At 48.6% G+C, this 25410-nt stretch overlaps 1 protein-coding gene across 5 annotated transcripts in view; it reads left to right on the plus strand.

The window, feature by feature from the left end:
* Positions 1–25410, plus strand: part of PKP4 (plakophilin 4) — a 68465-nt gene that overhangs the window by 29494 nt on the left and 13561 nt on the right. For 3 of the 5 annotated variants that reach the window (XM_079310442.1, XM_079310443.1, XM_079310446.1), the window contains exons 3-9: positions 3837–3949; positions 8727–8761; positions 13040–13171; positions 13319–13509; positions 14564–15029; positions 17227–17415; positions 18758–18968. In XM_079310442.1, coding sequence (XP_079166568.1) covers positions 3837–3949; positions 8727–8761; positions 13040–13171; positions 13319–13509; positions 14564–15029; positions 17227–17415; positions 18758–18968 — 1337 coding nt within the window. The remainder of the gene's footprint in view (positions 1–3836; positions 3950–8726; positions 8762–13039; positions 13172–13318; positions 13510–14563; positions 15030–17226; positions 17416–18757; positions 18969–25410) is intronic. The other 2 variants (XM_079310444.1, XM_079310445.1) reach the window with 1 other exon arrangement.

The following is a 25410-nucleotide window of genomic DNA, read 5'->3' on the forward strand; positions in this document are numbered from 1 at the left end:
GGTTGCAGTTCAATAAGAAATAGTAAACACAAGATAAAAATATTCCTCTCAAATGCAGGCTAGGCTTTCTTAGATGAGTAAGTCAAGCTCAGCTCAATTGTTGAGCAGAGCACTTTTGTGATTAGAGCACATTTATAGCTCAGCTTACACAATATTTCATAGGCAGTGGCATTTGGCATTTGAAGCAGCTCAGCACGACCCAGCTGGGAGCAGCAGCCTGTCCCAGCCCAGCCTCTGCCACAGCAGCCTCTGCTCAGCCAAGGAGCTGCAGAGGTGCCTTTGTTTGTTGGAGGCATTGTCCCCCTCTGTCCTGCCTCTGCCTAGCCAGGCATGGACCATTCCAAAGGAATCTTGACTTCACTGCTCGTGCAATTGCTGCTGATTCTAGAAAACCTGTCACTGGCCACCTGCACCACTCTTTGTTCAAAGTTGTCTGTTTTTCCAGAGGTCCTCAAGTCACAACAGGCCAGGAAGAAATTAATTTTTATTTTTATTTTTCATTCTCATCTATGTTACTGAGGGATAAAAGTTCCTCATTAACATAATGAGGAGGTGAACCTGCAGCATGGTGCCATGATGGGATGCAGGAAGGCAGTGGTGCAGTGGAATCTCCTGCCAGGTGAGATGGGAGAGCTCACCAAGCTGGGCAGAGCTCACCAGGAGGAGCAGCTGGTCACCTGCTGTCAGCTCTGTGCACCTGCACAGGTTTGGCCCTCCTCCAAAAGGATCTGCACAGCTCTGGAGTGTTCTGGGCTCTGGCCTCCTCTCTCACAGCTGCCTGCACTCAGTGCAGCTGCTTCCTGACCCACAACTGCAGCTGTGCTTGAAGCTGTCTTTTATTGCAGTTTCCTGTTAAGAATTATGGCCTGTGGCTTTGCACTGGAACTTTAGCTTATGAACATAAAACCTGCAGTTTGATAAGGTGATTAAGTAGTTTCTGCTAAAAGAGGTTTATAGAATTAGGGATTACTTTTTTCCCTCATGTATGTTGATTAATTTTGAATGAAAGTAGTTCTGGCCAAGCCAGTGTAGTGTGTCTGTCTGAGGTTTGTTTGCTCCTTGGGATGCAGCATGGCAGTGTGTTCTGTAATTTTCTGTCTGTGATTTTACTGTGTGCTTGCCACATAGATGTTCTGCCTATTAAGAGTTGAATTTGAGCCCTGCAATGCCATTTTGTCAGCAGCCAGTGCTGTGGGGTCAGTGAGTGGGGTTTGTGCCCAGGGCAGCATCCTGTTCAAGGAGTGAGCTCTGCCCCTGCTCCCAGAGAAGCTGGAGAGAAACAAATTCCAGCAGATTCCTGCCAGAGCTGCTGTGCTGTGTGGTGATACATCCTGTGGGGGTATGTCCATTCTGAGTGGTGCAAAATTCCATTATAAGGAAGCATAAACTAGAAAGGTGCTCAGTTTAGACTTGGTTACTTTTCTATAACAATAATTAGTTTTCTATAGTAATAATAGTACGATTCAAGGCATAAGAAAAAAAGTTTTAAAGCATGAGGTATTCCAGCTGTAAAAGAGATGGGAGCTCTAAAACTATCCATCTCCTGTATTGGTGCAGGTATTTAAGACATAGCACCTGCTGCAGATACCAAATCTAAGGAGGCATCTACAAAAGTCAGCACTCATTGTTTCAAAGTTTATGAACTGCTGCTTCAGTGGACTCCCAGGCTGGGCATGCTGGAATGTACTCAGACTAGGAAATAGAGCTGGAGTTTTTATTTTTTCTTGCTGTGCTTGTGCTTGCAAAAGCACATGGGATCTTCCAGAGCATCAGAGTGATTTGAAGCTGGCAGAGGAGCTGCAGGCCTCCCACCCCTGGTGCTGATGCACTTTGCCATTTGAGGCTTTCTGCTCAGTGCCAAGATAAAGTGAGCAACAATGGAAACAGCTGATGGTGCTGTTCCCAACCCAGCAGTGCAACTGTCTCTGAAGTACCCAAATGAGGCTTGGTGGCTTTTTCTCCTTTTCTCCTTATCTCAGTTTTTCTGATAGAATACAAGTGAGTTTTGCTTTTCAATATAGTTTAAATAAATGAAGTAAAATTTATTGCTCTGTTGTCCAGTTATGTCATTTACCTCTTCCACTCTCAAGAAAAATAGAAGTGTAGTTCTTCTGTTTTAACTGCCTTTGAATTTTTGTACTGTGGGATTTTTATTTAAATGGGCAATTTATTACTTGAGATGCTATGCAGCAAGATGTTTTCTAGAATAATGTGTTCATTAATGTCTCTATCTGTAATGAAAAGGGAAATTAATAGAGATTGGTTGAATGGAAGCAATTAATGGCTACCAAGTTTTATTTTATTCATCTAATTAAAAGGTCAGTAAATAACAATAGGTTCAGATTTTCAGTTTGCATCCACGACATTGCTGTTTAAATATTGGTTTAATAGTAAGGAACAGGAAACATGTCTTGGATGCAAACACACTTTTTCTAGCCAAAATTGAGGATGTTAGAGTGTTTATTCAGTTGGTTTGGGAGTTCTCAGAAATGCTGGGATGTGCCACCATCACTCATTCCTCTGCAAGGGCACTGACCAGTGTGTGTCTCAGCCAGTTTGGTGCAGGGGCTCACATCACACTTTCAGAAGTCACTTTTCAGTTTTGTCATCTGATCTGGTGGTTTGGCAGCAGGCAGCTGCTGTTGGCCTGGTGGCATAGGCACTCATTGCCTTTTCTGGGGACTCTTGGAGGGGAACTCATTGGGTATTTGGGAGAGAAACCTTGATCTCAGTTCCTGGAATAGCTTTTCCCTGCCCTTGCTGTGCTCCCGAGGGCTGTGGCTGGAGAGGGGCACTCTGCAGGAGCCCCTGCACCCACTGCAGGCACAGGCTGGCAGGGGCTGGGGGAGGTGGTCCTGCCCCATTCCCGGGGTCTGGGCAGCCCCTGCAGGGCTGCTGGCCCTGGCTCACACACACACACACACCTCAGCAGCCTCCTGGGCTCCACAGGAGAGCTCTGGCTGCACTTCACCTCTGGGTAAGACTTGCTTGGTGCTTCCTCTCATTACTAAATATTGGTGCTCATCATTTTATATGTTCACCTCAACTTCAGAGGGCTTACAGTATCAGTTTGAAAAAATACTGCCATTGCTCCATAGTATCCTTTTCTCTGGTCAATAAAAGCTAACTGGGGACAAAACCACTCTCAATATCCTCTGATGTGACCCAGCCTGGCTTTCAGAAAGCTGGAAAATGGTTCCAGGTTTCAGTAACACCCATTCTGTGCAGCACTGCTATTTCCCACTCAGCCTTGCATTGGCTCCAAAAGCCTCCTACAAAGGCTGAAGAGGTTTGGTACCCTTGACCAAGAAATGTCAAGAAAGCTGGACTCAGAAAAGGTGAAATTGCACGTCTCTACACTCAGCTGCTTTGAAGTTATAAATCTTAAGGTTTCCAACTACAGTCAGGATAGCTTAGAATTTGGAGGTTTGTGATTGGAAGGTTTAGGATATTGTATTTTCCAGTTTACTTGTTTATGGATTAAATTGAAGGCTGACTTTATAGGCACTGACTATAATGACTGTATGACTGACTTTAATTACTGTGTGTGATTTTGTTAGACTGTGGTAATGTAAGAAGACACAAAAATTTTAATTGCAGGAGAAATAAACCCAAAAATGCTTAAACATGTTTTTCTTTCTGTAACAGGTGATAAATCAATATTTGCATGAATCACTGGTTAAAAGAACCATTAAATTTCCACTTTTATAGTTTATTTCCCTAAAGAAGAGTAAAAACTCAAAACACAACTGTGATGAGTCAGTGATTGTTTCAGAGTTAATCCACACCCAACTTTTAACATCAAGAATGCTTTTCTTTTTATTTTGAAATTTCAGGAGCTTCAATTTCAAAGACTTACCAGAGAACTGGAAGTGGAAAGGCAAATTGTGGCCAATCAGCTAGAGAGATGTAGGCTTGGAGCAGAGTCACCAAGTGTCGCCAGCACAAGGTACAGGTCCTGATCACTTTCCTTTCCTCTGTCCCATAAATTAAAGGCTTGTTACTGGTGCTTATGTCCTCCATACATATATTTTCACTGATAGTTATTTATCTCTATTAATATCTGAAGGGTTAAAAAAATGCAGATTTGCTGTAAAGACTTATGGGCCAGCCTCTCTAATGATCCCAGTGTATTCCAGACATTTTCTGAATTCCCATCCTGAGAATTAATGGTTTCCTGGGTTACCTGGAAACAGCCAGCAGGTCCAGGAGCACCTGGTTTTGGTGGCAGTGCTGGTCAATTGGTTTGGGGGCAGCCTAGGATTGCTTGGGCTCCTGGTCTGGCAGAGTGAGTAGAAGAATCAGTTGTGTTGGTGAATTCAAAAAGAGCTGTTAGGAAAGTTGAAATTACCTCATTTACTTAAAATATTTGTGAAAATATCTGCTTACCTGTCTCAACAGAAAAAGCAAGACACTGATTTTCCAGGTTTCCAGTTGCTTGCAAGGTGTAATACAAGTTGATGGAGTTTAGTCCATGGCACTTGGTTGCAGAAATCCCCCTACACTGAGAATTCCAAGTTACTCCAAGTTTCCATGTGCTGATGCAGCTGTGGGTGTGCTGGAGAGGGGGCTGCAGGTGGAGCAGCCCTGGCTGAGCCTGAGGGGCTCTGCAGGTGGTGGCAGCTCTGAGGCAGCTGCCTGTGCTGTGCCTCACTCAGATGCACTCCAGCCACACTGCAGCACTGTCTGTGGGGCACCTGCAGTTTAACACTATTGTAATTTTAGCTTTCTACAGCTTCTCACCATTTGATAAATGTTTAATAAATAGTAGTTAATTTTTTCCTCTGTTGCCCTTTTTGGATGTCAGCAGCAGTACAGCCAAGCAGGAATGCAGGTGTTGGCAATCACTGCTTTTCTCTCCAGTGGTGCTGTTTAAATCAGGAATACTCTTCACCTTGTGGAGTGCTTGCAGAGATTAGAGCCTTAAACTGTTATGGCATGCAGCACCTGCAAAAGACACACTGGGAATTGACTTGTCCAGTCTGGGAACTGGAGATCATAACTGTATGTGCAGCATTTAAAAAGGTAGCAGAGTCAGAAATGTGCCATTCCCCATTCAGTGCTGTGCTGAGGGTTGCTGTGCTGTGCACTGCTGCTGCCTGGGGCCTGCCCCAGCCCCTGCTGCCTCAGCAGAGGGCACAGCCCTGCTCTGACCTGCAGCTCAAACCTGGGAGGTGTTTGGGAGCTGCCACATGACAATGTACAGCAGTGCTGCTCACCCTTAGTGGGTTTTGTCTCTAAAGGATTTAATGCAAAGCCTTTTCCATTTATCACATTTTTATTTTTTCCAGATTGGCAGCTGGTCCAGTTTTGTATCTAAGATAGCTTTGAACTAAAGCAGTAAAAAGGAAAAGATGTGAAATTTAGAAAGGGACAAAACCAACAAACAAACAATAAAAAAATCAAATTAATCGAAACCCCAAACAAACCAATCCAGATCCTTAAAAATATAAATGAGGACAAAAATCAGAAGGGTAAAAAAACCTAAAAACTAAAGGCATAAATGTATTTCAGCACAGTTTGTATGCATGCTCCATTTCCAGTTACCAAATATTTGTGTTACTGTTCTATTTGTCTCTATCTTCTCTAATTGAAAACTGTATGTCATACCAAGCTGTTATGGTATTTCTGATGGAGGGATATTTCTGCATGTCTACTCTACTGAGCTAATTCTTTTTCAAGGATGGTAGAGGGGTAAATTAACATTTTCCAAAGTGCAGCATGCCCCACGTGGTCTCTCTTTGGATGTGCTCTTGCTGCTGTTGGGGGAGGCAGCATCATGGTTAATCCAGCAGCAGCTGGGCATGGGCACTGCAGTGTGGCAGACCCTGAAATGCACTGGACTTGGTGTTCAAGAGAGGTCTGCTGGCCCCAAACACTGCCCTGCTGGGTGGCAGAACCAGGGGATTGCAGCAGGGGATGGATGGATGCTGCACCTGTCCCCAAATCACTGAGTAGAGTCAGGGCACCAGTTGGAGTGTTGATGGAGCAGCTTTCTTCCTGTCACCCATGGCCAGAGCAGCTTTTGCATTCCCACCTGCTGAGCTGCAAAGGAAGGTCAGGTAGTCAGCCAGGTGTGCTGGGCAGGGCTGTGCTCTGGGTTCCAGCCCTGTGTGTGGGACAGGGAAGGGTTTGTGTGTGTTCTGTGTGTGCCACCATTGCCAGCAGCTCTCAGCCACAGGGCCTCACTGCAAGGAACTGTTTCCAAAAGTCTGAAGAACAGAGCAAAAGAGCAAGAGTGGAAAACTTGGTATTCAGGTAACCTGACAATTCAGGGACCAGAGATGACTTTGGGACACCTGAACTCTGCCTTGGAATTCTCCTTTTACTTGAAGTCTCATTGTAACTCTAGTTCAGTTTGTCCTTACATGTATCTATAACACTCTTTATACAAATATTTTGTTTCCAAGAGGGCTCCTAAATGGTTTTCTCATTTTAGAAAATAAGTATCTCGTGCTGTTCACCTTGCTGAGCTTATTCTTGTAATCAGTAGCTGTGGTAGAAAGACGTAAAATTGAGAGTCATTTAGGAATTGCTACATCTTACCCAAAATCACAATCTCATGTTGATATTTAGACACGGTCAAATCTGACATACTTGCCTGGTTTTCCTTTAAAGAGTTTTTTGTTCGGAAAACAGCAGCTTATAATCATTGCAAAAAATGATGTATTCTTCAAAGTTTGATATTTTATATTTAGAGTGAGGAGATACATTTTCCCATAGAAACATTTAGAGTATCAAATGCTAATAACACATGGATGAATTCTGCATTTGTTTGCAAAGATGGTCGTGCATCAGTGCTGCTGTGAGCTCAGGAAAGCACATGGCTCAGAGGAAGGACAGAAGGGTGGAGGCAGTTTGATAAAAGATCAGTGTTGGAAAAACACAGGAGAAGGTTGGGTTTTGCTCTGATCTCAGACACTTGGTCTGTGCAGTAGCTGGCTCTGAAGGCACCTGGCTAACCTGGACAGTGTCACCTCTGTCACTCCTCACTCAGAGCTGGAGCTCTGTGCCAGCTGGTTTGACTTGCTCTGTTCAAAGCATCAGAGTTCTCTCTGGAAAACTGGAAACTGAAAAAACAGTGGAAAAAATGATCTGAAAAAGAACTGTGCATTTTGAACTGCTTTACATGTAGAAGCCAGAAGCTCTCAAGTGTGATCCCCAGACCTCCTTTGCTGGCCATGCCACGAGCAGAGCCTGCTGCTGCTGGACAGGGTTTGGTGCTGCTGGCACCCAGCTGGCTGTGGTGGTGACACACTGTTCTCTGTGTTGGTGGCACCCATCTGGCTGTGCTGGTGGCACTCAGCTCTCTGTGCTGGTGACACTCATCTCTCTGTGCTGGTGGCACTCAGCTCTCTGTGCTGGTGACACTCAGGTGGCTGTGCTGATGGCGCCCAGCTCTCTGGGCTGGTGACACTCAGGTGGCTGTGCTGGTGGCATTCAGGTGGCTGTGCTGGTGGCACACAGGTGGCTGTGCTGGTGGCACCCAGCTCTCTGTGCTGGTGACACTCAGGTGGCTGTGCTGGTGGCATTTAGGTGGCTGTGCTGGTGGCACCCAGCTCTCTGTGCTGGTGGCACACAGGTGGCTGTGGTGACACACAGGTGGCTGTGCTGGTGGCACCCAGCTCTCTGTGCTGGTGACACTCATCTCTCTGTGTTGGTGGCACCCAGCTCTCTGTGCTGGTGACACTCATCTCTGTGCTGGTGGCACCCAGCTCTGTGCTGGTGACACTCAGGTGGCTGTGGTGACACACAGGTGGCTGTGCTGGTGGCACCCAGCTCTCTGTGCTGGTGACACTCATCTCTCTGTGTTGGTGGCACCCAGCTCTCTGTGCTGGTGGCACCCAGCTCTCTGTGCTGGTGACACTCATCTCTCTGTGCTGGTGGCACTCAGCTCTCTGTGCTGGTGACACTCAGGTGGCTGTGGTGACACACAGGTGGCTGTGCTGGTGGCACCCAGCTCTCTGTGCTGGTGGCACTCAGCTCTCTGTGCTGGTGACACACAGGTGGCTGTGGTGACACACAGGTGGCTGTGCTGGTGGCACCCAGCTCTCTGTGCTGGTGGCACTCAGCTCTCTGTGCTGGTGACACACAGGTGGCTGTGGTGACACACAGGTGGCTGTGCTGATGGCACCCAGCTCTCTGTGCTGGTGACACTCAGGTGGCTGTGCTGGTGACACTCATCTCTCTGTGCTGATGGCACCCAGCTCTCTGTGCTGGTGGCACTCAGCTCTCTGTGCTGGTGACACTCATCTCTCTGTGCTGGGGGCACCCAGCTCTCTGTGCTGGTGACACTCATCTCTCTGTGCTGGTGGCACTCAGCTCTCTGTGCTGGTGACACTCAGGTGGCTGTGGTGACACACAGGTGGCTGTGCTGGGGGCACACCCTGCTGTGATGGCACTGGCAGCTCAGCACCCTCAGCAGGAGTTGTGAGCCATGGGTTGTGCTCTCACCTGTCCTGTTGCAGACAGGTTGTGCTGCCAGGTGCTGTGATGTGCAGCAAGTCACAGTGAATAATTCCCAGTGACTAGTACAAAATAGAACTCCATAACCAGCACTGTGGTTGTCAGGTCTAAAGCACTGCAGAGTGGTTTTTACATGGACTGTTGAAGTTTTATCTGCTTGGGGGGGGGGGGTGAATTTTCTATGATTAGTTAAAAATACAGTTAAAAGTCCATACTAACCACATGGTTCATTTGTGTGATTTTTTTTTTTCTTTCTGCAGCTCTACTGAGAAGTCATTTCCTTGGAGATCCTCAGGTATTATCTTTTATGTACAATTTGCTTTAAGCCCAAGTAGATTTATTATCTTGGCATTTATTGCTTGTTTACACAAACAACATTTAGCAGCAGTGCTTCATATCTTTTCCAAGAGTCATTTCTAAAGTATGAATTCATGTTTTCTTTGTCACACATGGGACATATGTTCCCTGTGTGACTGTAAAAGATGCTTGAGTTTACAGGTAGTTGCAAGTACTTGTCTTGTATCTTCATGTGGCTTTGCATTTCTGTGTGACTCGTGACTGTAATGCAAGGCTTGTTATGTATTGGGTCTTCCTTGCAATTGACTAAAATTTACTTGGGATTCTTCCCCCTGGCAGGTAAGGATAGGGAACATGGAAAAAAGCAAAAAAAAACCCTACATGTTTTAAGCTTGAAAACTGTTTGTTGGGTTGTTTGGTTGGGTTTTTTTTCTTTTTACAGATGTTTTTTATTAACTGAGAGAATCTCTCATAAGTGAAGGTTTTTCTGAGAGTGCTTTATCTACTTTTGTAGCTCAGGGTAGTGTGAACTTTCTTTCCAAAATAAGCATTTTCCAGTAGTGCTGCTGCTGGTTGCACTGGGAGGGGGCAGGGCTGTATCTTCAAGGTGCATTTGCTGGTGTGTTGCAGGAATCCCCCTGCCCTGCCAGGAGTGTTTGTCCTTGCAGAGCCCCCTGAGCTCCAGGCTCTGCAGTGCTGGGGACACCTGCAGGAGCCACTGCAGGACACAGTGCAGGACAGACTGCAGGAGCCACTGCAGGACAGACTGCAGGACACAGTGCAGGACAGACTGCAGGAGCCACTGCAGGACACTGTGCAGGACACAGTGCAGGACAGACTGCAGGACACAGTGCAGGACAGACTGCAGGACACAGTGCAGGACACCCCACAGGACAGTCCCTTCTTGTGCTGGGGCCTGTGCTCTTGCTGTGCTGGCCAGAGGTGGCCCAGAGCAGGCCCAGGATAGTCCCAGTGCAGTCCCAGTATATTCCCAGTATGTTCTCAGTATGTTCCCAGTATATTCCCAGTGCAGTCCCAGTTCAGTCCCAGTATGTTCCCCATGCAGTCCCAGTATATTCCCAGTATATTCCCAGCATGTTCCCAGTGCAGGGTGAGGGCTGTGTGAGCCTGTTCTGCAGACCTTCCTGTCCCACTCAGGCAGGTGGGGCTGTGCTGGGGCTGTGCCTGTGCACAGGGACCCTCCTGCTGCCACTTCAACCAGGAATATCCAAAATTACCATAACTGCCATTACTTTGGGTGCCATCCATGGGATTTGTTTTACTTGGAGATCAAACTTGTGCATAATTGTGTTTTCATGGTTTCTCTTGCTGCAGCTGAGGTGAGGCACACTTTAGTTTTTTTGCTTTATTTTAAAGCTAACATTCTCAACAGCCTGCTTGTACTGCCATTTAACTTTGCTAGTCATGGTGGTGCTTTTTGGGTATTCTTTCAGCAGTGGTCTTAAATAGAAATCAAATTTATTTTTTCAAGTAGTTGGGAAACAAGTCTTACATATTTCTTCTATGTGAATGTTCTGTGGATTTTGTTTGTTGGGGATTTTTAAAATCACATTGTTTCCCCTTTTTCTGTAATGTCCCAATGATATTTCACAGCTGGTAGAAATTCCTTCTGAGAGCTCTCAGGTGTTGTTTATTTACTTATTTCAGCCAGTTGCATTCCATTGCCTTATTTCCTCTTCTGATTTTCCTTTAACTTACTCACTTTTCTCCTTGACCTTTAATTAATTTCTTCCTTTTTCTTTCTTTCTTTCATCCTGCTTATGTTTTTATTTTGTCCTTTAATTCTCACATTTGTGTTTTTCTTTAGAACTCTCATGTGCATATTCCTGCTAAGCAGTCACTTGACATATGGCCAAAATTCTATTTCTGTTTCAATACTCAATGTGTTGATGCAAGCCTAGATGTGTATTTCACACATTTCTGTATTCAAAGTAGCCTTTCCTGAAGTGATGGCTCAGAAGTGGGCACATTGGAAAAAAACAAAACCTATCTCTTGCTTAAAATTTCCCAATCTACATTTCATTTCCTGTTTACATTATGCTGTGAATGTGGCTTGATTGTAGGTTTTATTCCCCAGTTCACCATGGATCTTTGTTTTGTAGAAGTGCCACTAGATGCTGCTTTATGAACTATAATCTGAAAATACTGAAGTTAAAGATGGATAGAACCACTGCCTTAAATCACTTTTTCTGTGACTGTAGGTGGTGGTTTATTTCAAAAGCATCAACGAATGATTAGATGCGACTGTAGCTGTAATTGCTTTCTGCATCAGTAGAATTATATAGAATTTTTCACAGAAATATAAAGTGATGTTGTTTTGCAGATGCTTATAAATAGAATATTAGATCAGCCATTTATAAGAAGGCTATTATTTTATTCAGGGCATTCCTCCTGTTTTATGGTAGTGGAATCAGATAGAAAGACAACAATTCATTTCATTGTGCATTCTTGCCTTTGTTTAACAGCCCAAACAGTCTTTATTTTCCAGGCCTCTGAAGGCTTTGGCTGGTGGGCAGTGAGTGATGGGAGCAGGGCTGGGCTCAAAGCTCTGCCCTGGGAACATCTGCACTGAGCAGCACAATTGGGCCTTATTCCTCCTGTGTCTCTCCCAAACTGATTCTCAGTTTGACTTGGATTCAGTATCATGTAATAGCCAGTAACTGAGATAATAGGACCTTGTATCATCAGATAAACAAAAAGACTGAGGATGAAACTGTTGAAGTTGGATGCAATCCCAATGTAAATGTCCAAGTCCTCCAAGTGTTTATTCTGAAGAACAGGGAACACCCACTGGTGGCTGTTACCATCTGCTGCTGGGCTGGTGTAACAGGCTGTGAAGTGAGTTCTTGGTTCTCTAGATTATTTCTAGGCATACTGACAGTTAAACTAATAGAAGTGTAGTAACACTTCTTATTAAATCTTAATTAAATTTGGTCATAATACTCCTATTCTAGTAAATTAACTAGTGTCAAATTTTACAAGCTAGTTTTGACCTGAGAATGTACTGCTGATAAATAACTGCTGACTGCCTAGGATTTCTAAGATGTATTGATTTTTAAAAAATCAGACTAGTGTTGAAGCATTCTTGCCAATAGCAGTTGCTGAGGATGAGTGCTCCATCGTGGCTCATTATGCAGGCAGTGGGACTCCAGCATGCAGTGTGCAGCTGCTGCTGAGAGGCAGAGTGTTAGTGGGCAGCAGTGCCCAGAGCCCCCAGCTCCTGGCACTGGCACTGCTGGGGCTGGCCTGGGGCTCCTTGGCACGTTCCCTTGGCTTTGCTCCAGGCTCACTCAGGGTTTCTGCAGCAAGGATTTACATCTCAGGTGTTCCCTTCAAACAAACCCCCACTGCCTGCTCTGCCCCTCAGGGAGGTTTGGCCTGAGAGAAGGGAGATTCTTGATGGAGGGGCTGTGCCCTGGCACAGCTGCCCAGGGCAGGGTGCAGTGCCCATCCCTGGGGGGGTTTGAACGTGTGTGGATGTGCCACTCTGGGATCCTGGCTCAGGGTCCTTGTGCTGGGGGAGCAGCTGGGCTCAGTGCTCTCACAACTGACCTAAACCCTTTGTGGTTCTGTACTGCATCTCTGCTGCCTGCATGACATCAGAACTGAATGCTTCATATTTCTGTGGAAATCATGTTGATTCAGTATCCTCATCTTTGTCCTTTTCCTTTCTTCATAAGAGCATTGTTGTGCCTCCTTTACCCTTCTTTACAATGCTGTCATTTGTCTATACAGTTAAGCTGACATTCTTGGAACTGAAGTTAGCTTAAGAGGCAAATATTTAGAAAGTAGTTTACTAAGTAAAAAAAAATGAGTATAGAAATTTGCAGCAATTGCTATTCATAGGACACAAACAGGAATGAAATTCAGCTCAGCCTTTTACATCTGGAGGTGTTGATTACAGCCCCTAAAGACAAGGGCAGCTGTCCACTGGGCACTGCAGCACAGTTGCACAGTGTTTCTATTCTTCAGAGGATGATAGGTGATCAATTAACTTTTCATTAAAATAATTCGGAACAGATATTTGAAAAATTAGAATTGTAGAGATACATCAAAGCTTTCAGATAACAAAATTCTCAGAGTTTTTTATTAACATTCTATTTGTTGTGTTTATGAGGTGATACCTGTGTGCCAGTAAGCTTATTCTGTTTTTTGTAAGTCCTTCATTAGTATGTGTGAGGTAATGATCATTATTGAATTTGCAGGAAACTTGCATATGAAACACTGGATTTATCTAAACAATTTATTCTTTCAGATCCTCCACCCACCAGTGTAAGCAAGCCCCAGGTGTCAGAAGGTGTTCACACCAATGCCTATGATATTAGAACAGAAGCAGAGCAAGGGATTCTCTACTCACCAGAGCAGACATCTCTCCATGAAAGTGAGGGTCTGTTGTGTGCATTTTAAATATTAGAATATATTTCTGTGTTGACAGTATAAAAATATAATACAGTTATGAATGCAACAAAAAGTTCTATAATATTTGGTGAATTTGTTTGATGATTTTATTCTTATGCTGGCTTCATATTTACAGGGTCTGTAGGTAACTCAAGAAGTTCAACACAAATGAATTCTTATTCTGACAGTGGTTACCAGGAAATAAGCAGTTTCTATAACTGCCAAAACTTGAACAAGCCAGAGCTCAGACAGCAGCACTCCCTTGGTGGAGCCCCCAACAGCCACGGGGTGAGGAGCGCACGCGCCGAGGGGCAAACGTCAGCCCAGGTACCCTGAGCAGGGCTGGGGCAGCAGGGCTGGGGGCAGCAGGGCTGGGGGCAGCAGGGCTGGGGGAACAGAGCTGGGGGCAGCAGGGCTGGGGGCAGCAGAGCTGGGGGCAGCAGGGCTGGGGGCAGCAGGGCTGGGGCAGCAGAGCTGGGGGCAGCAGGGCTGGGGGCAGCAGGGCTGGGGGAACAGAGCTGGGGGCAGCAGGGCTGGGGCAGCAGAGCTGGGGGCAGCAGGGCTGGGGGCAGCAGGGCTGGGGGCAGCAGGGCTGGGGGCAGCAGGGCTGGGGCAGCAGAGCTGGGGCAGCAGGGCTGGGGCAGCAGAGCTGGGGGCAGCAGGGCTGGGGGCAGCAGGGCTGGGGCAGCAGGGCTCGGCCCCCTTGGCTGGGCTGGGCTGGGCTGGTGCTACCAGATCAGCTTGGGTTTGGCACCTGCACTGGGTACAAACTGGGAATGGCAGAGACGTGTTTGCTGGGATCATTGAGGAGCTGGAGTAGCACTCCCGACTGCACAGTACACTGCTATTACCATATCAGGAAAGTGTCACTTACTCAAAGTTCATTGTGGAATGGGGGACAACCTTCCTAGAAGTTAGCCTGGGTGTAAGCATTGTTCTCAAAGGAAGATGCTACTTGTGTTCCTTTATGTTCTACAGTTTCTAGCTTGTCCCTTCTTTTTCAATGAATGGAATGATAGTAAGACAGTAATTGCTAGACTTTTTCTGGATTAATCCAAAACTCTTTGTGTTACTGTTTCTGAGTTTCCAGAGTGGTTGAGTAGTGAGGAAGGAAAGCGTGGGTGAAGATTAACGTAGCAAGCCAGTTAAGAATGAGAAGCAGGAGTTTTTTTAATGTTAAATTGTCATTTTATATACTGAGAAGTACCGGTTAGAAAAAAGTTACAGGAAAACGTGAAGGGATTAGGTTTAGGGTAAAAGGTACACTGCAGCTGCCTGCATATACCACCGTGTGCATTTCCTGCGGATCGCTGCGTCCTGCAGGCGAGCGCCCGCCGCGGACCCAGATGATAACGCTGCTGTGTGTTTTTGATTCCCGCAGCCGGCGGCGAGCGGCGCTCCCAGCCGCGTGGTGCGGCGGGTGAGCTCGGTGCCGTCCCGCGCCGCCTCCCCGTCGCCGTCGCGGGGCTCCCTGCGCGCGTCCCTGGGCAGCGGCTGCGGCTCCCCCGCGCCCTACGCCAGCAGCACGCTGCCGCCCGGCGCCGCCCGGCCCGCCTCGCCCTCGGCCGTGCGCCGCGGGGGCTCGCTCGGCCCCGCGCCCGCACCCGGCCCGTTCCACGCCGCCCCCAGGCTGGGCTCTCCCCTCGCCCTCGCCGACGTGCAGGCCAGGGTGGGCTCTCCGGCCCAAACCCAGCTGGGATCCTCCTCCCCCAAGCGCTCCGGCATGACGGCGGTCCCGCAGCACCTGGGCTCCACGCTGCAGAGGACAATGCATGACATGGAGCACTATGGCCAGCACTACGAGATCTATGAGAGGATGGTTCCCCCACGGCCCGACAGCCTCACAGGTGAGGAGCAGGCACAGCACAGATGGACACAGCCCAGAGTGCAGCCCCCCAGAGCCCAGAGTGCAGCCCCCCAGAGCCCAGAGTGCAGCCCCCCATAGCCCAGAGTGCAGCCCCTCAGAGCCCAGAGTGCAGCCCCCCATAGCCCAGAGTGCAGCCCCTCAGAGCCCAGAGTGCAGCCCCCCATAGCCCAGAGTGCAGCCCCTCAGAGCCCAGAGTGCAGCCCCCCATACCCCAGAGAGCAGCCCCCACACCCCAGAGTGCAGCCATATACCCCAGAGTGCAGCCCCCCACACCCCAGAGTGCAGCCCCACACCCCAGAGTGCAGCCATATACCCCAGAGTGCAGCCATATACCCCAGAGTGCAGCCCCCCACACCCCTGAGTGCAGCCCCCACACCCCAGAGTGCAGCCCCCCACACCCCAGAGTGCAGCCCCCACACCCCAGAGTGCAGCCATATACCCCAGAGTGCAGCCATATACCCCAGAGTGCAGCCATATACCCCAGAGTGCAGCCCCCACACCCCAGAGTGCAGCCCCCACACCCCAGAGTGCAGCCCCCACACCCCTGAGTGCAGCCCCCACACCCCAGAGTGCAGCCCTGGAGCTGTACATGGGACATTGCTCCACTGGGCTCTATTGCAGTGGCAGCGTCAGGTCAGTTCTAAATGCTGATGTCAAACACTCTGTGTCAATCACAGTTCCTCATGTCAATCACGAGTTCCTCATGAATACTGTCTGTATGATTACTGATTGCTGCCCATGCATTGGGTTAAATTCTATGATTTAGTTGCTAAATTAAATTCTAGGTCTTACTGAGGTATGTCAACATTTTCAGGGATAAGGTACATTTAAATGTGTGTGCAGGCTAAACATGAAGTAAAACATACTAACTTGGAACTAATTTTATGTCAAGTTCTTTTTTAAAGTATATAACTTATTGCCACTGAATATTAGGGTTTTTTTCCCCACTAATATTTCTAGTTAATATAGTCTAATCATTTTAATACTAGCTTAATGTAGAGCCCTGAAAGGTAGAATCTGTTCATCTGATAGGCACATCTGGTTAGCATACAGTTACTTTTACATTTTAAGTTTTGCGTGTTACTGATTTTGTTCTAACCTTCATCTGAATGAGCACAGGCAAGGTGGTTTTCCAGTTAGACCATGTGCCAAGGAACAGATGGCAATTTCTGTTTTTTCTTTTGAACCATTATAGTGCAGCAAACTCCAAAATGCTCTCATTCCTCAGCAAAAAATAAAATGTGTCTCCCTCACCTCTGTTTGCAGGACTGAATAATATAGCAGTTAGATAAAGGGCTGGGAGTGAGTTTGATGGGAAAGGCCCTGCTGCCCTCTTTGCCAGCTCAAGTCCTTGTGTTGTCACCACCTGTAGATGAGTTTCCTTAGTGATGGCCCAAAGCTCTCCTGGCAGAGAAGGTCAGGCATTTTGGTGGGGGAGAATACACAGATGAAGGATGCATTTAGTTACACATCACTACTGCATTGTACTTTTGAAGTTGTTCTGTAATCTCCATCATTTCATCATCCTTGCAAAGCTCATTTCACATATTCTGCTGCTTTGATACCTGCCAGAGCTTTAAGTACCTGTCGAGTTGATGCCGAAGTCAACAAAGTTATATACATTTTATATGAAATATTAGATACATAGCAAGGTGAAAAAACCTTATCCAGCTGCAGCATAGCTATTTATATATACCCACATCATGGGCTATTTAAACCTTTATAAAGCTTTTTCTCCATGTGCTTATATTTCTGCTGCCACTATCTAACAGATTTTTGCTCTTACTGCTCCGGATTGTTTTAGTTTCAGGACTATAACTCCTTTGGGCTGTGCCCTCTGTCACAGCAGGACTTCTGTCAGGTCTGCACTTACCCTGTCATTGCTGAATCTGGGCACCACACGTGCTGACTCAGCTTTTATTCTCTGCGCTTTAGACTGTAAATGATACCAAAAAGTCTCAAAATTTCAAGTTGTCAGCGTATGATCAAAACTTTTGGTCAAGCCAAGGCTTTTTTGCCAGTGAGCCTTTCAGCGTGGGCCGTGCAATAGTGGAAGCAATGTGCCGGGTCAGTCTGCAGCGGTGGTTGAAGCAGCAGCTCTGCTGGCCAGAGCGGCGGGGCTCTGCTGCAGCCGCTCTGCTGAGGCGCCGTGCCCCTGTCCCTGTGCTTGCCTGCAGGCCTGCGGAGCTCGTACGCCAGCCAGCACAGCCAGCTGGGCCAGGAGCTGCGCTCGGCCGTGTCCCCGGAGCTGCACATCACCCCCATCTACGAGGGCAGGACCTTGTACAGCCCGCTGTTCCGCAGCCCCACGCGCGGCCTGGAGCTGCAGCACGGCTCGCAGGCCGCGCTCTTCCGCAGCGGCTCCGGTGCGTGCCCGGCGGGGCAGGGGCGGCTGTGGAGGGCGGGAAAAGCCTGCATGACTTAAAAGGCTCTTGTGATGTTTGTGGGGAGTGCTTGGGGCTGTACATCACTGCCAGCCTGGGGTCAGCCTGTTTGTGCACGGCTGCATCCCGGATAAGTGTATTCATGACACGGAATTTATTGCTTCCTCTCTTGCGTTCTCTGTGTATCACTCTCTTATGAACTGAGTTGGTTCATGGGATGTTTTCATTCATCACTACAGTAAAATGGGAGCTTGCCACTAAAATTACCTATGGCATCTTTCACAGTACAAATACTGTTTTACCCTACTTCTCAACAGAGCATAATGGTAAATGCTACAGCTGAGGACTGTCTATTGGAACTGAAACATTCCTCTAGTATCTCCTGAAAGTGCCACTCGTGCATAATGAAGAATGTAGGCATTAGATTCCTATTAGGATTCATTTCTGTAGAGAGAAATGTAATGCATGTTGCAATGCAGTATGTTAAGATTAATTAATAATTTGTATACTGGTTTCCAAAAACTCTTAAAATATTAGAGTGATTTAGTTAAGCAACTGCCTTGAAGTATTTATAGAGAGCTGTCCGATTCATATGTCATGTTTACACACTCTTGAAAATGCCTTTATGATGTTTGCTAATGTAACTGCAATACCAAGAGAGCAGAGTGCTGAAGGAAGTACCAGTGTTTGCAATTGTGCCTTTCACAACCTAGAATGAATGGAGTTTGTCAGGATGTGCCAATGAAGAAATATAACTAGAAACTGGAATTCTTTGTTTACTCATCTACTTAATACCAGTTACCTCGGAAGAACAAGAGCCACCACAACAGCTCTGTTCAAATAGGAAGATGCATGTTCTTGTTCCTGAACCGCTCAGCTTCATCTTTGCAAAGATCCACGCGTTACTTTTTGTAAGGCAAAGAGTGTGTGTACTTAGGAAAAGGAAAACATCATATAAGCTATATGAATTTTTTAAATTTTCGTTTACTTGTTTTTCCATTTTGGTAGAGTTGGTGAATTGATATTACGAACTTTGAGAACACTTTGCACCCAGATTTCTGTTTGTTGGCATGGGATGCACTTCCTGCTTTAAATACTTGTTGAGGGAAGCTGAGGCGCAAGTCTGATCCCACCACGCCTTTCATTCTATTTCCACGGGACAGTGAGGAATTGCTCCATGAAATCCGATACCAGCTTCCAACGCGGAGCACAATACACATTTCCGAGGCCGCTGGCTGTTTTGCTTGGCCTGTTGAGGAGGTGTCGCCCGTTGTCTTGAGCAGGCAGTCGCCAGCCGGTTGTTTCTGACGCTGTTTTATCCTAGGCATGGGTAACCTGCAGCGGTCCTCCAGCCAGCGCAGCACCCTGACGTACCAAAGAAGCGCGTTCGGGCTGCCGGCGGCGGGCGCGCTGGCCGAGCCGCTGCGGGCGGCGCCGTTCCGGCTGCCCGAGCCCGCCTACGGCCGCCTGCAGCCCGCGCCCGACGGCGGCACCACGCGCTCCCCCTCCATCGACAGCATCCACAAGGACCCCAGGCAAGGGCGGGGCAGGGCGGGGTGGGGCTGGGCTGGGCAGGGCTGGGCTGGGCGGGGCAGGGCGGGGTGGGGCTGGGCTGGGCAGGGCGGGGCAGGGTAGGGTAGGGCTGGGCAGGGCTGGGCAGGGTAGGGTAGGGCTGGGCAGGGCTGGGCTGGGCAGGGCTGGGCAGGGCTGGGCTGGGTGCGCGGGCTGGGCACGGTAGGACAGGCTGTGGTGTGCCAGCCGGGCTGGCGTGGCATGGGCAGTCACTGCTCCGTTAAACATTCACGCCTCTGCCTTTAGTGCCAAAATGTGAACGCAGATTTCTGCTTGCAGGAAGGAAAAGTAGCTGTTACACATTTTATTATTACATTTTTCTTTCATGTCTCTTTTTATGGAGAAGTTATTACAGGAGACACAACTCTGATGAGATTTGAATGCATTATTGCAAATATTTTTTAGTAACCTCTAACACTGCAGTGAGATTTCTCTCTATTGAATGAGAATTGGGGCTTGAAGATTCAGAACTACAGACCTAATTTAATTGAAAGAATTTTTACGAACAGTCGGCTTAAATTTCAAAACAAATAAATATACCATTTTGAAAGTGAGCACACTCATTTCTGCAGTAATTCCTGGTTTAATGGTGTAGATGTCTGTGCACAGTGTGAACCTGTGGCAGTGTAGTTTGTCATTGTCATTTACTCTGGACACTGCGCACTAAAACCTTGTATTTAACCTGGGAGTGTCAAAACCCAGGCTGTGCACAGCTTGGAAGGATTTATGTGCATGTTTGGTGTGGATTTGGAATTGGTAGGAATCCCAGTCCCTCCTCAGACTGCTGGCTCACTGAGGAACCAGCCCATCCTGGGCTCAGGTGTGCCTCGAGGCCTGTCCTGGGGTCATGCTGGGCACCAAGGGCACCTCAAGCAGAGATGGTGACACTGGAACTTCTGCTCCTCTCTTACAGCAGGTTCATAGCACCAGGCAGGTGTCTGCTCTGGGCCAGTCCTGTCATCTTAGCAATGAAAACCTGCTTTCATGGGTTTTGTTGGTCCATTCATTAGTGGAAATTGATATATTTAATTTCTTTTTAATAGATATGAAGAGACTGAATGAATTTCATTTAACTGAATGGTGCATTCATCCAAATGATGTTGATAGCACAATCTTAGCTCCAGGTAGAAAATCTTGGAGGCTGCCTGCTATGGTATGGTGGCAAGAAGAGTTACTTATAGCAGGGATGCTTCCCATTCATAGCAAGGAACTTTAAAGAAACTCTGACTCAGTTGTCACTGCTGATGCACATTCTTAGTTTGCAGTCTTACAGAGGAATAGTTTTTACCTTACTTTCAGTCTGTTCCAGTTTATGGTGTGCACATCAGGCTGTGGCAGGGGAGCATGTTACACAGCCTCAGAGAGGGCTGTTAGGAATAGGAAAGTGATCGTTTTACTAGAAATCCAGTTATCCATAGGGTTTTCCTGTCATTAGTATGGAGAAATAAACCTCTGAATTGTTGAGCAGTCCAAAGTGGGCACAGACCTGAGCTTCCCTTTCGTGGGACTGTGAGTCCTGGGGAGACCTGAATGGCCAGGCCAGCATTAGTCTTGGAACAGCTTCCCAGCTACTGTTCTTGGAGCAAACTTTGCTCCTGTTTTGGTATATTTTGGCTTTGGTTTTTGTTTTTTGGGAGATTTTTGGTGGGGTGGTTTGATTGATCAATTGATTGTTTTGGGAGTTTAGGTTTGGGTTTGTTTTGGTTTTTTGTTTGCTTGGATTTTTGAGCCTGGGAAAACTTAAGATACTACTTTATTCCCCCACAGTCCTCCTTTACAGAAGGCAGATAGCCCAGCAAATATTAATGACTATGTTTCTAAATCTGCAAACTGGGCATGTTTCATGGTATTTCCAGGATTGGTCTGCACAAACTCATTGTGGTTTAATGAAGGAGATATTATTGAATGATTTTAAATTTACAATCCCTGAATAACTCAAATCAAGCAAACATCCTGTATGTGATCCTGACAATGACACTTCAGGATGTGCAGGTTTTGTTGGCTTCTGCCTAGGGAGAACATTAAACACTGAGGCAAAAATGTTGTGTACAAATGATGGCCCTAAGCAGCACTGTTGAAAGGGTGCCTTTTGCATTATATATTTAACTTTTGGGAGATTTTTTTGTAGGTTGAAGTGTTTGAGTTGGTGTTACTTTGATGATGGTTTGCGTTTGTGTGGTCTGTAAGCCAACTGAAGCACACTGGGTATAGTGTTGTTCTCTAGTTGAAAGGCAGAAAGGTGATGAGGCCCACTGTTACCCCTTGGTACTGGTTTCCTTTAGGCCTCTGACTCCAGAGCAGCCCCGAGCTCTTGGGATGCTGGCTGCAGTCGGTTGCTGTGATGCTGGCTGCAGTCAGTTGTTCAGATGCTGGCTGCAGTCAGTTGTTCAGACGCGGGCTGCAGTCAGTTGTTGGGATGCTGGCTGCAGTCGGTTGCTGTGATGCTGGCTGCAGTCAGTTGCTGTGATGCTGGCTGCAGTCGGTTGCTGTGATGCTGGCTGCAGTCAGTTGCTGTGATGCTGGCTGCAGTCAGTTGTTGGGATGCTGGCTGCAGTCGGTTGCTGTCATGCTGGCTGCAGTCAGTTGTTGGGATGCTGGCTGCAGTCGGTTGCTGTGATGCTGGCTGCAGTCGGTTGTTGGGATGCTGGCTGCAGTCAGTTGCTGTGATGCTGGCTGCAGTCAGTTGTTGGGATGCTGGCTGCAGTCAGTTGTTGGGATGCTGGCTGCAGTCAGTTGCTGTGATGCTGGCTGCAGTCAGTTGTTGGGATGCTGGCTGCAGTCGGTTGCTGTGATGCTGGCTGCAGTCAGTTGTTGGGATGCTGGCTGCAGTCAGTTGTTGGGATGCTGGCTGCAGTCAGTTGCTGTGATGCTGGCTGCAGTCAGTTGTTCAGATGCTGGCTGCAGTCAGTTGTTGGGATGCTGGCTGCAGTCAGTTGTTGGGATGCTGGCTGCAGTCAGTTGCTGTGATGCTGGCTGCAGTCGGTTGCTGTGATGCTGGCTGCAGTCAGTTGTTCAGATGCTGGCTGCAGTCAGTTGTTCAGATGCTGGCTGCAGTCGGTTGTTGGGATGCTGGCTGCAGTCGGTTGCTGTGATGCTGGCTGCAGTCAGTTGTTGGGATGCTGGCTGCAGTCAGTTGTTGGGATGCTGGCTGCAGTCAGTTGCTGTGATGCTGGCTGCAGTCAGTTGCTGTGATGCTGGCTGCAGTCAGTTGTTGGGATGCTGGCTGCAGTCAGTTGTTGGGATGCTGGCTGCAGTCAGTTGCTGTGATGCTGGCTGCAGTCAGTTGTTCAGGCGCGGGCTGCAGTCAGTTGCTGTGATGCTGGCTGCAGTCAGTTGTTGGGATGCTGGCTGCAGTCGGTTGCTGTGATGCTGGCTGCAGTCAGTTGTTGGGATGCTGGCTGCAGTCAGTTGTTGGGATGCTGGCTGCAGTCAGTTGTTGGGATGCTGGCTGCAGTCAGTTGTTCAGATGCTGGCTGCAGTCAGTTGTTGGGATGCTGGCTGCAGTCAGTTGTTCAGATGCTGGCTGCAGTCGGTTGCTGTGATGCTGGCTGCAGTCGGTTGCTGTGATGCTGGCTGCAGTCAGTTGTTCAGATGCTGGCTGCAGTCAGTTGTTGGGATGCTGGCTGCAGTCAGTTGTTGGGATGCTGGCTGCAGTCGGTTGCTGTCATGCTGGCTGCAGTCAGTTGTTGGGATGCTGGCTGCAGTCAGTTGCTGTGATGCTGGCTGCAGTCAGTTGTTGGGATGCTGGCTGCAGTCAGTTGCTGTGATGCTGGCTGCAGTCAGTTGCTGTGATGCTGGCTGCAGTCAGTTGTTGGGATGCTGGCTGCAGTCAGTTGCTGTGATGCTGGCTGCAGTCAGTTGTTGGGATGCTGGCTGCAGTCGGTTGCTGTGATGCTGGCTGCAGTCGGTTGCTGTATTGCTGGCTGCAGTCAGTTGCTGTGATGCTGGCTGCAGTCAGCTGTTCAGATGCTGGCTGCAGTCAGTTGTTGGGATGCTGGCTGCAGTCAGTTGCTGTGATGCTGGCTGCAGTCAGTTGTTGGGATGCTGGCTGCAGTCAGTTGCTGTGATGCTGGCTGCAGTCAGTTGTTGGGATGCTGGCTGCAGTCGGTTGCTGTGATGCTGGCTGCAGTCGGTTGCTGTGATGCTGGCTGCAGTCAGTTGCTGTGATGCTGGCTGCAGTCAGTTGTTGGGATGCTGGCTGCAGTCGGTTGCTGTCATGCTGGCTGCAGTCAGTTGTTGGGATGCTGGCTGCAGTCAGTTGCTGTGATGCTGGCTGCAGTCAGTTGTTGGGATGCTGGCTGCAGTCAGTTGCTGTGATGCTGGCTGCAGTCAGTTGCTGTGATGCTGGCTGCAGTCAGTTGTTCAGATGCTGGCTGCAGTCAGTTGTTGGGATGCTGGCTGCAGTCAGTTGTTGGGATGCTGGCTGCAGTCAGTTGTTGGGATGCTGGCTGCAGTCAGTTGCTGTGATGCTGGCTGCAGTCGGTTGCTGTGATGCTGGCTGCAGTCAGTTGTTCAGATGCTGGCTGCAGTCAGTTGTTGGGATGCTGGCTGCAGTCGGTTGTTGGGATGCTGGCTGCAGTCAGTTGCTGTGATGCTGGCTGCAGTCAGTTGTTCAGATGCTGGCTGCAGTCAGTTGTTGGGATGCTGGCTGCAGTCAGTTGTTGGGATGCTGGCTGCAGTCGGTTGTTGGGATGCTGGCTGCAGTCAGTTGTTGGGATGCTGGCTGCAGTCAGTTGTTGGGATGCTGGCTGCAGTCAGTTGCTGTGATGCTGGCTGCAGTCAGTCGTTCAGATGCTGGCTGCAGTCAGTTGCTGTGATGCTGGCTGCAGTCAGTTGTTCAGATGCTGGCTGCAGTCAGTCGTTCAGACGCTGGCTGCAGTCGGTTGCTGTCATGCTGGCTGCAGTCAGTTGCTGTGATGCTGGCTGCAGTCAGTTGTTGGGATGCTGGCTGCAGTCAGTTGTTGGGATGCTGGCTGCAGTCAGTTGTTGGGATGCTGGCTGCAGTCAGTTGTTGGGATGCTGGCTGCACTCAGTTGCTGTGATGCTGGCTGCAGTCAGTTGCTGTGATGCTGGCTGCAGTCAGTTGTTGGGATGCTGGCTGCAGTCAGTTGTTGGGATGCTGGCTGCAGTCGGTTGTTGGGATGCTGGCTGCAGTCAGTTGCTGTGATGATGGCTGCAGTCAGTTGTTCAGATGCTGGCTGCAGTCAGTTGTTCAGACGCGGGCTGCAGTCAGTTGCTGTGATGCTGGCTGCAGTCAGTTGCTGTGATGCTGGCTGCAGTCGGTTGTTGGGATGCTGGCTGCAGTCAGTCGTTCAGATGCTGGCTGCAGTCAGTTGCTGTGATGCTGGCTGCAGTCGGTTGCTGTGATGCTGGCTGCAGTCGGTTGTTGGGATGCTGGCTGCAGTCAGTTGCTGTGATGCTGGCTGCAGTCAGTTGTTCAGATGCTGGCTGCAGTCAGTTGTTGGGATGCTGGCTGCAGTCAGTTGCTGTGATGCTGGCTGCAGTCAGTTGTTCAGATGCTGGCTGCAGTCAGTTGTTCAGATGCTGGCTGCAGTCAGTTGTTGGGATGCTGGCTGCAGTCGGTTGTTGGGATGCTGGCTGCAGTCAGTTGCTGTGATGCTGGCTGCAGTCAGTTGTTCAGATGCTGGCTGCAGTCAGTTGTTCAGATGCTGGCTGCAGTCAGTTGTTCAGATGCTGGCTGCAGTCAGTTGTTGGGATGCTGGCTGCAGTCAGTTGTTGGGATGCTGGCTGCAGTCGGTTGCTGTGATGCTGGCTGCAGTCGGTTGCTGTCATGCTGGCTGCAATCAGTTGTTCAGATGCTGGCTGCAGTCAGTTGTTGGGATGCTGGCGGCAGTCAGTTGTTGGGATGCTGGCTGCAGTCGGTTGTTGGGATGCTGGCTGCAGTCAGTTGTTGGGATGCTGGCTGCAGTCAGTTGTTCAGATGCTGACTGCAGTCAGTTGCTGTGATGCTGGCTGCAGTCAGTTGCTGTGATGCTGGCTGCAGTCAGTTGCTGTGATGCTGGCTGCAGTCAGTTGCTGTGATGCTGGCTGCAGTGAGTTGCTGTGATGCTGGCTGCAGTCAGTTGTTCAGACGCGGGCTGCAGTCAGTTGTTGGGATGCTGGCTGCAGTCGGTTGCTGTGATGCTGGCTGCAGTCAGTTGTTGGGATGCTGGCTGCAGTCAGTTGTTGGGATGCTGGCTGCAGTCGGTTGCTGTGATGCTGGCTGCAGTCAGTTGTTGGGATGCTGGCTGCAGTCAGTTGTTCAGACGCGGGCTGCAGTCAGTTGCTGTGATGCTGGCTGCAGTCAGTTGCTGTGATGCTGGCTGCAGTCAGTTGTTCAGGCGCGGGCTGCAGTCAGTTGCTGTGATGCTGGCTGCAGTCAGTTGTTGGGATGCTGGCTGCAGT

Source organism: Erithacus rubecula (genome assembly GCF_903797595.1).
Source record: "Erithacus rubecula genome assembly, chromosome: 8".
NCBI lineage: Eukaryota > Metazoa > Chordata > Aves > Passeriformes > Muscicapidae > Erithacus > Erithacus rubecula.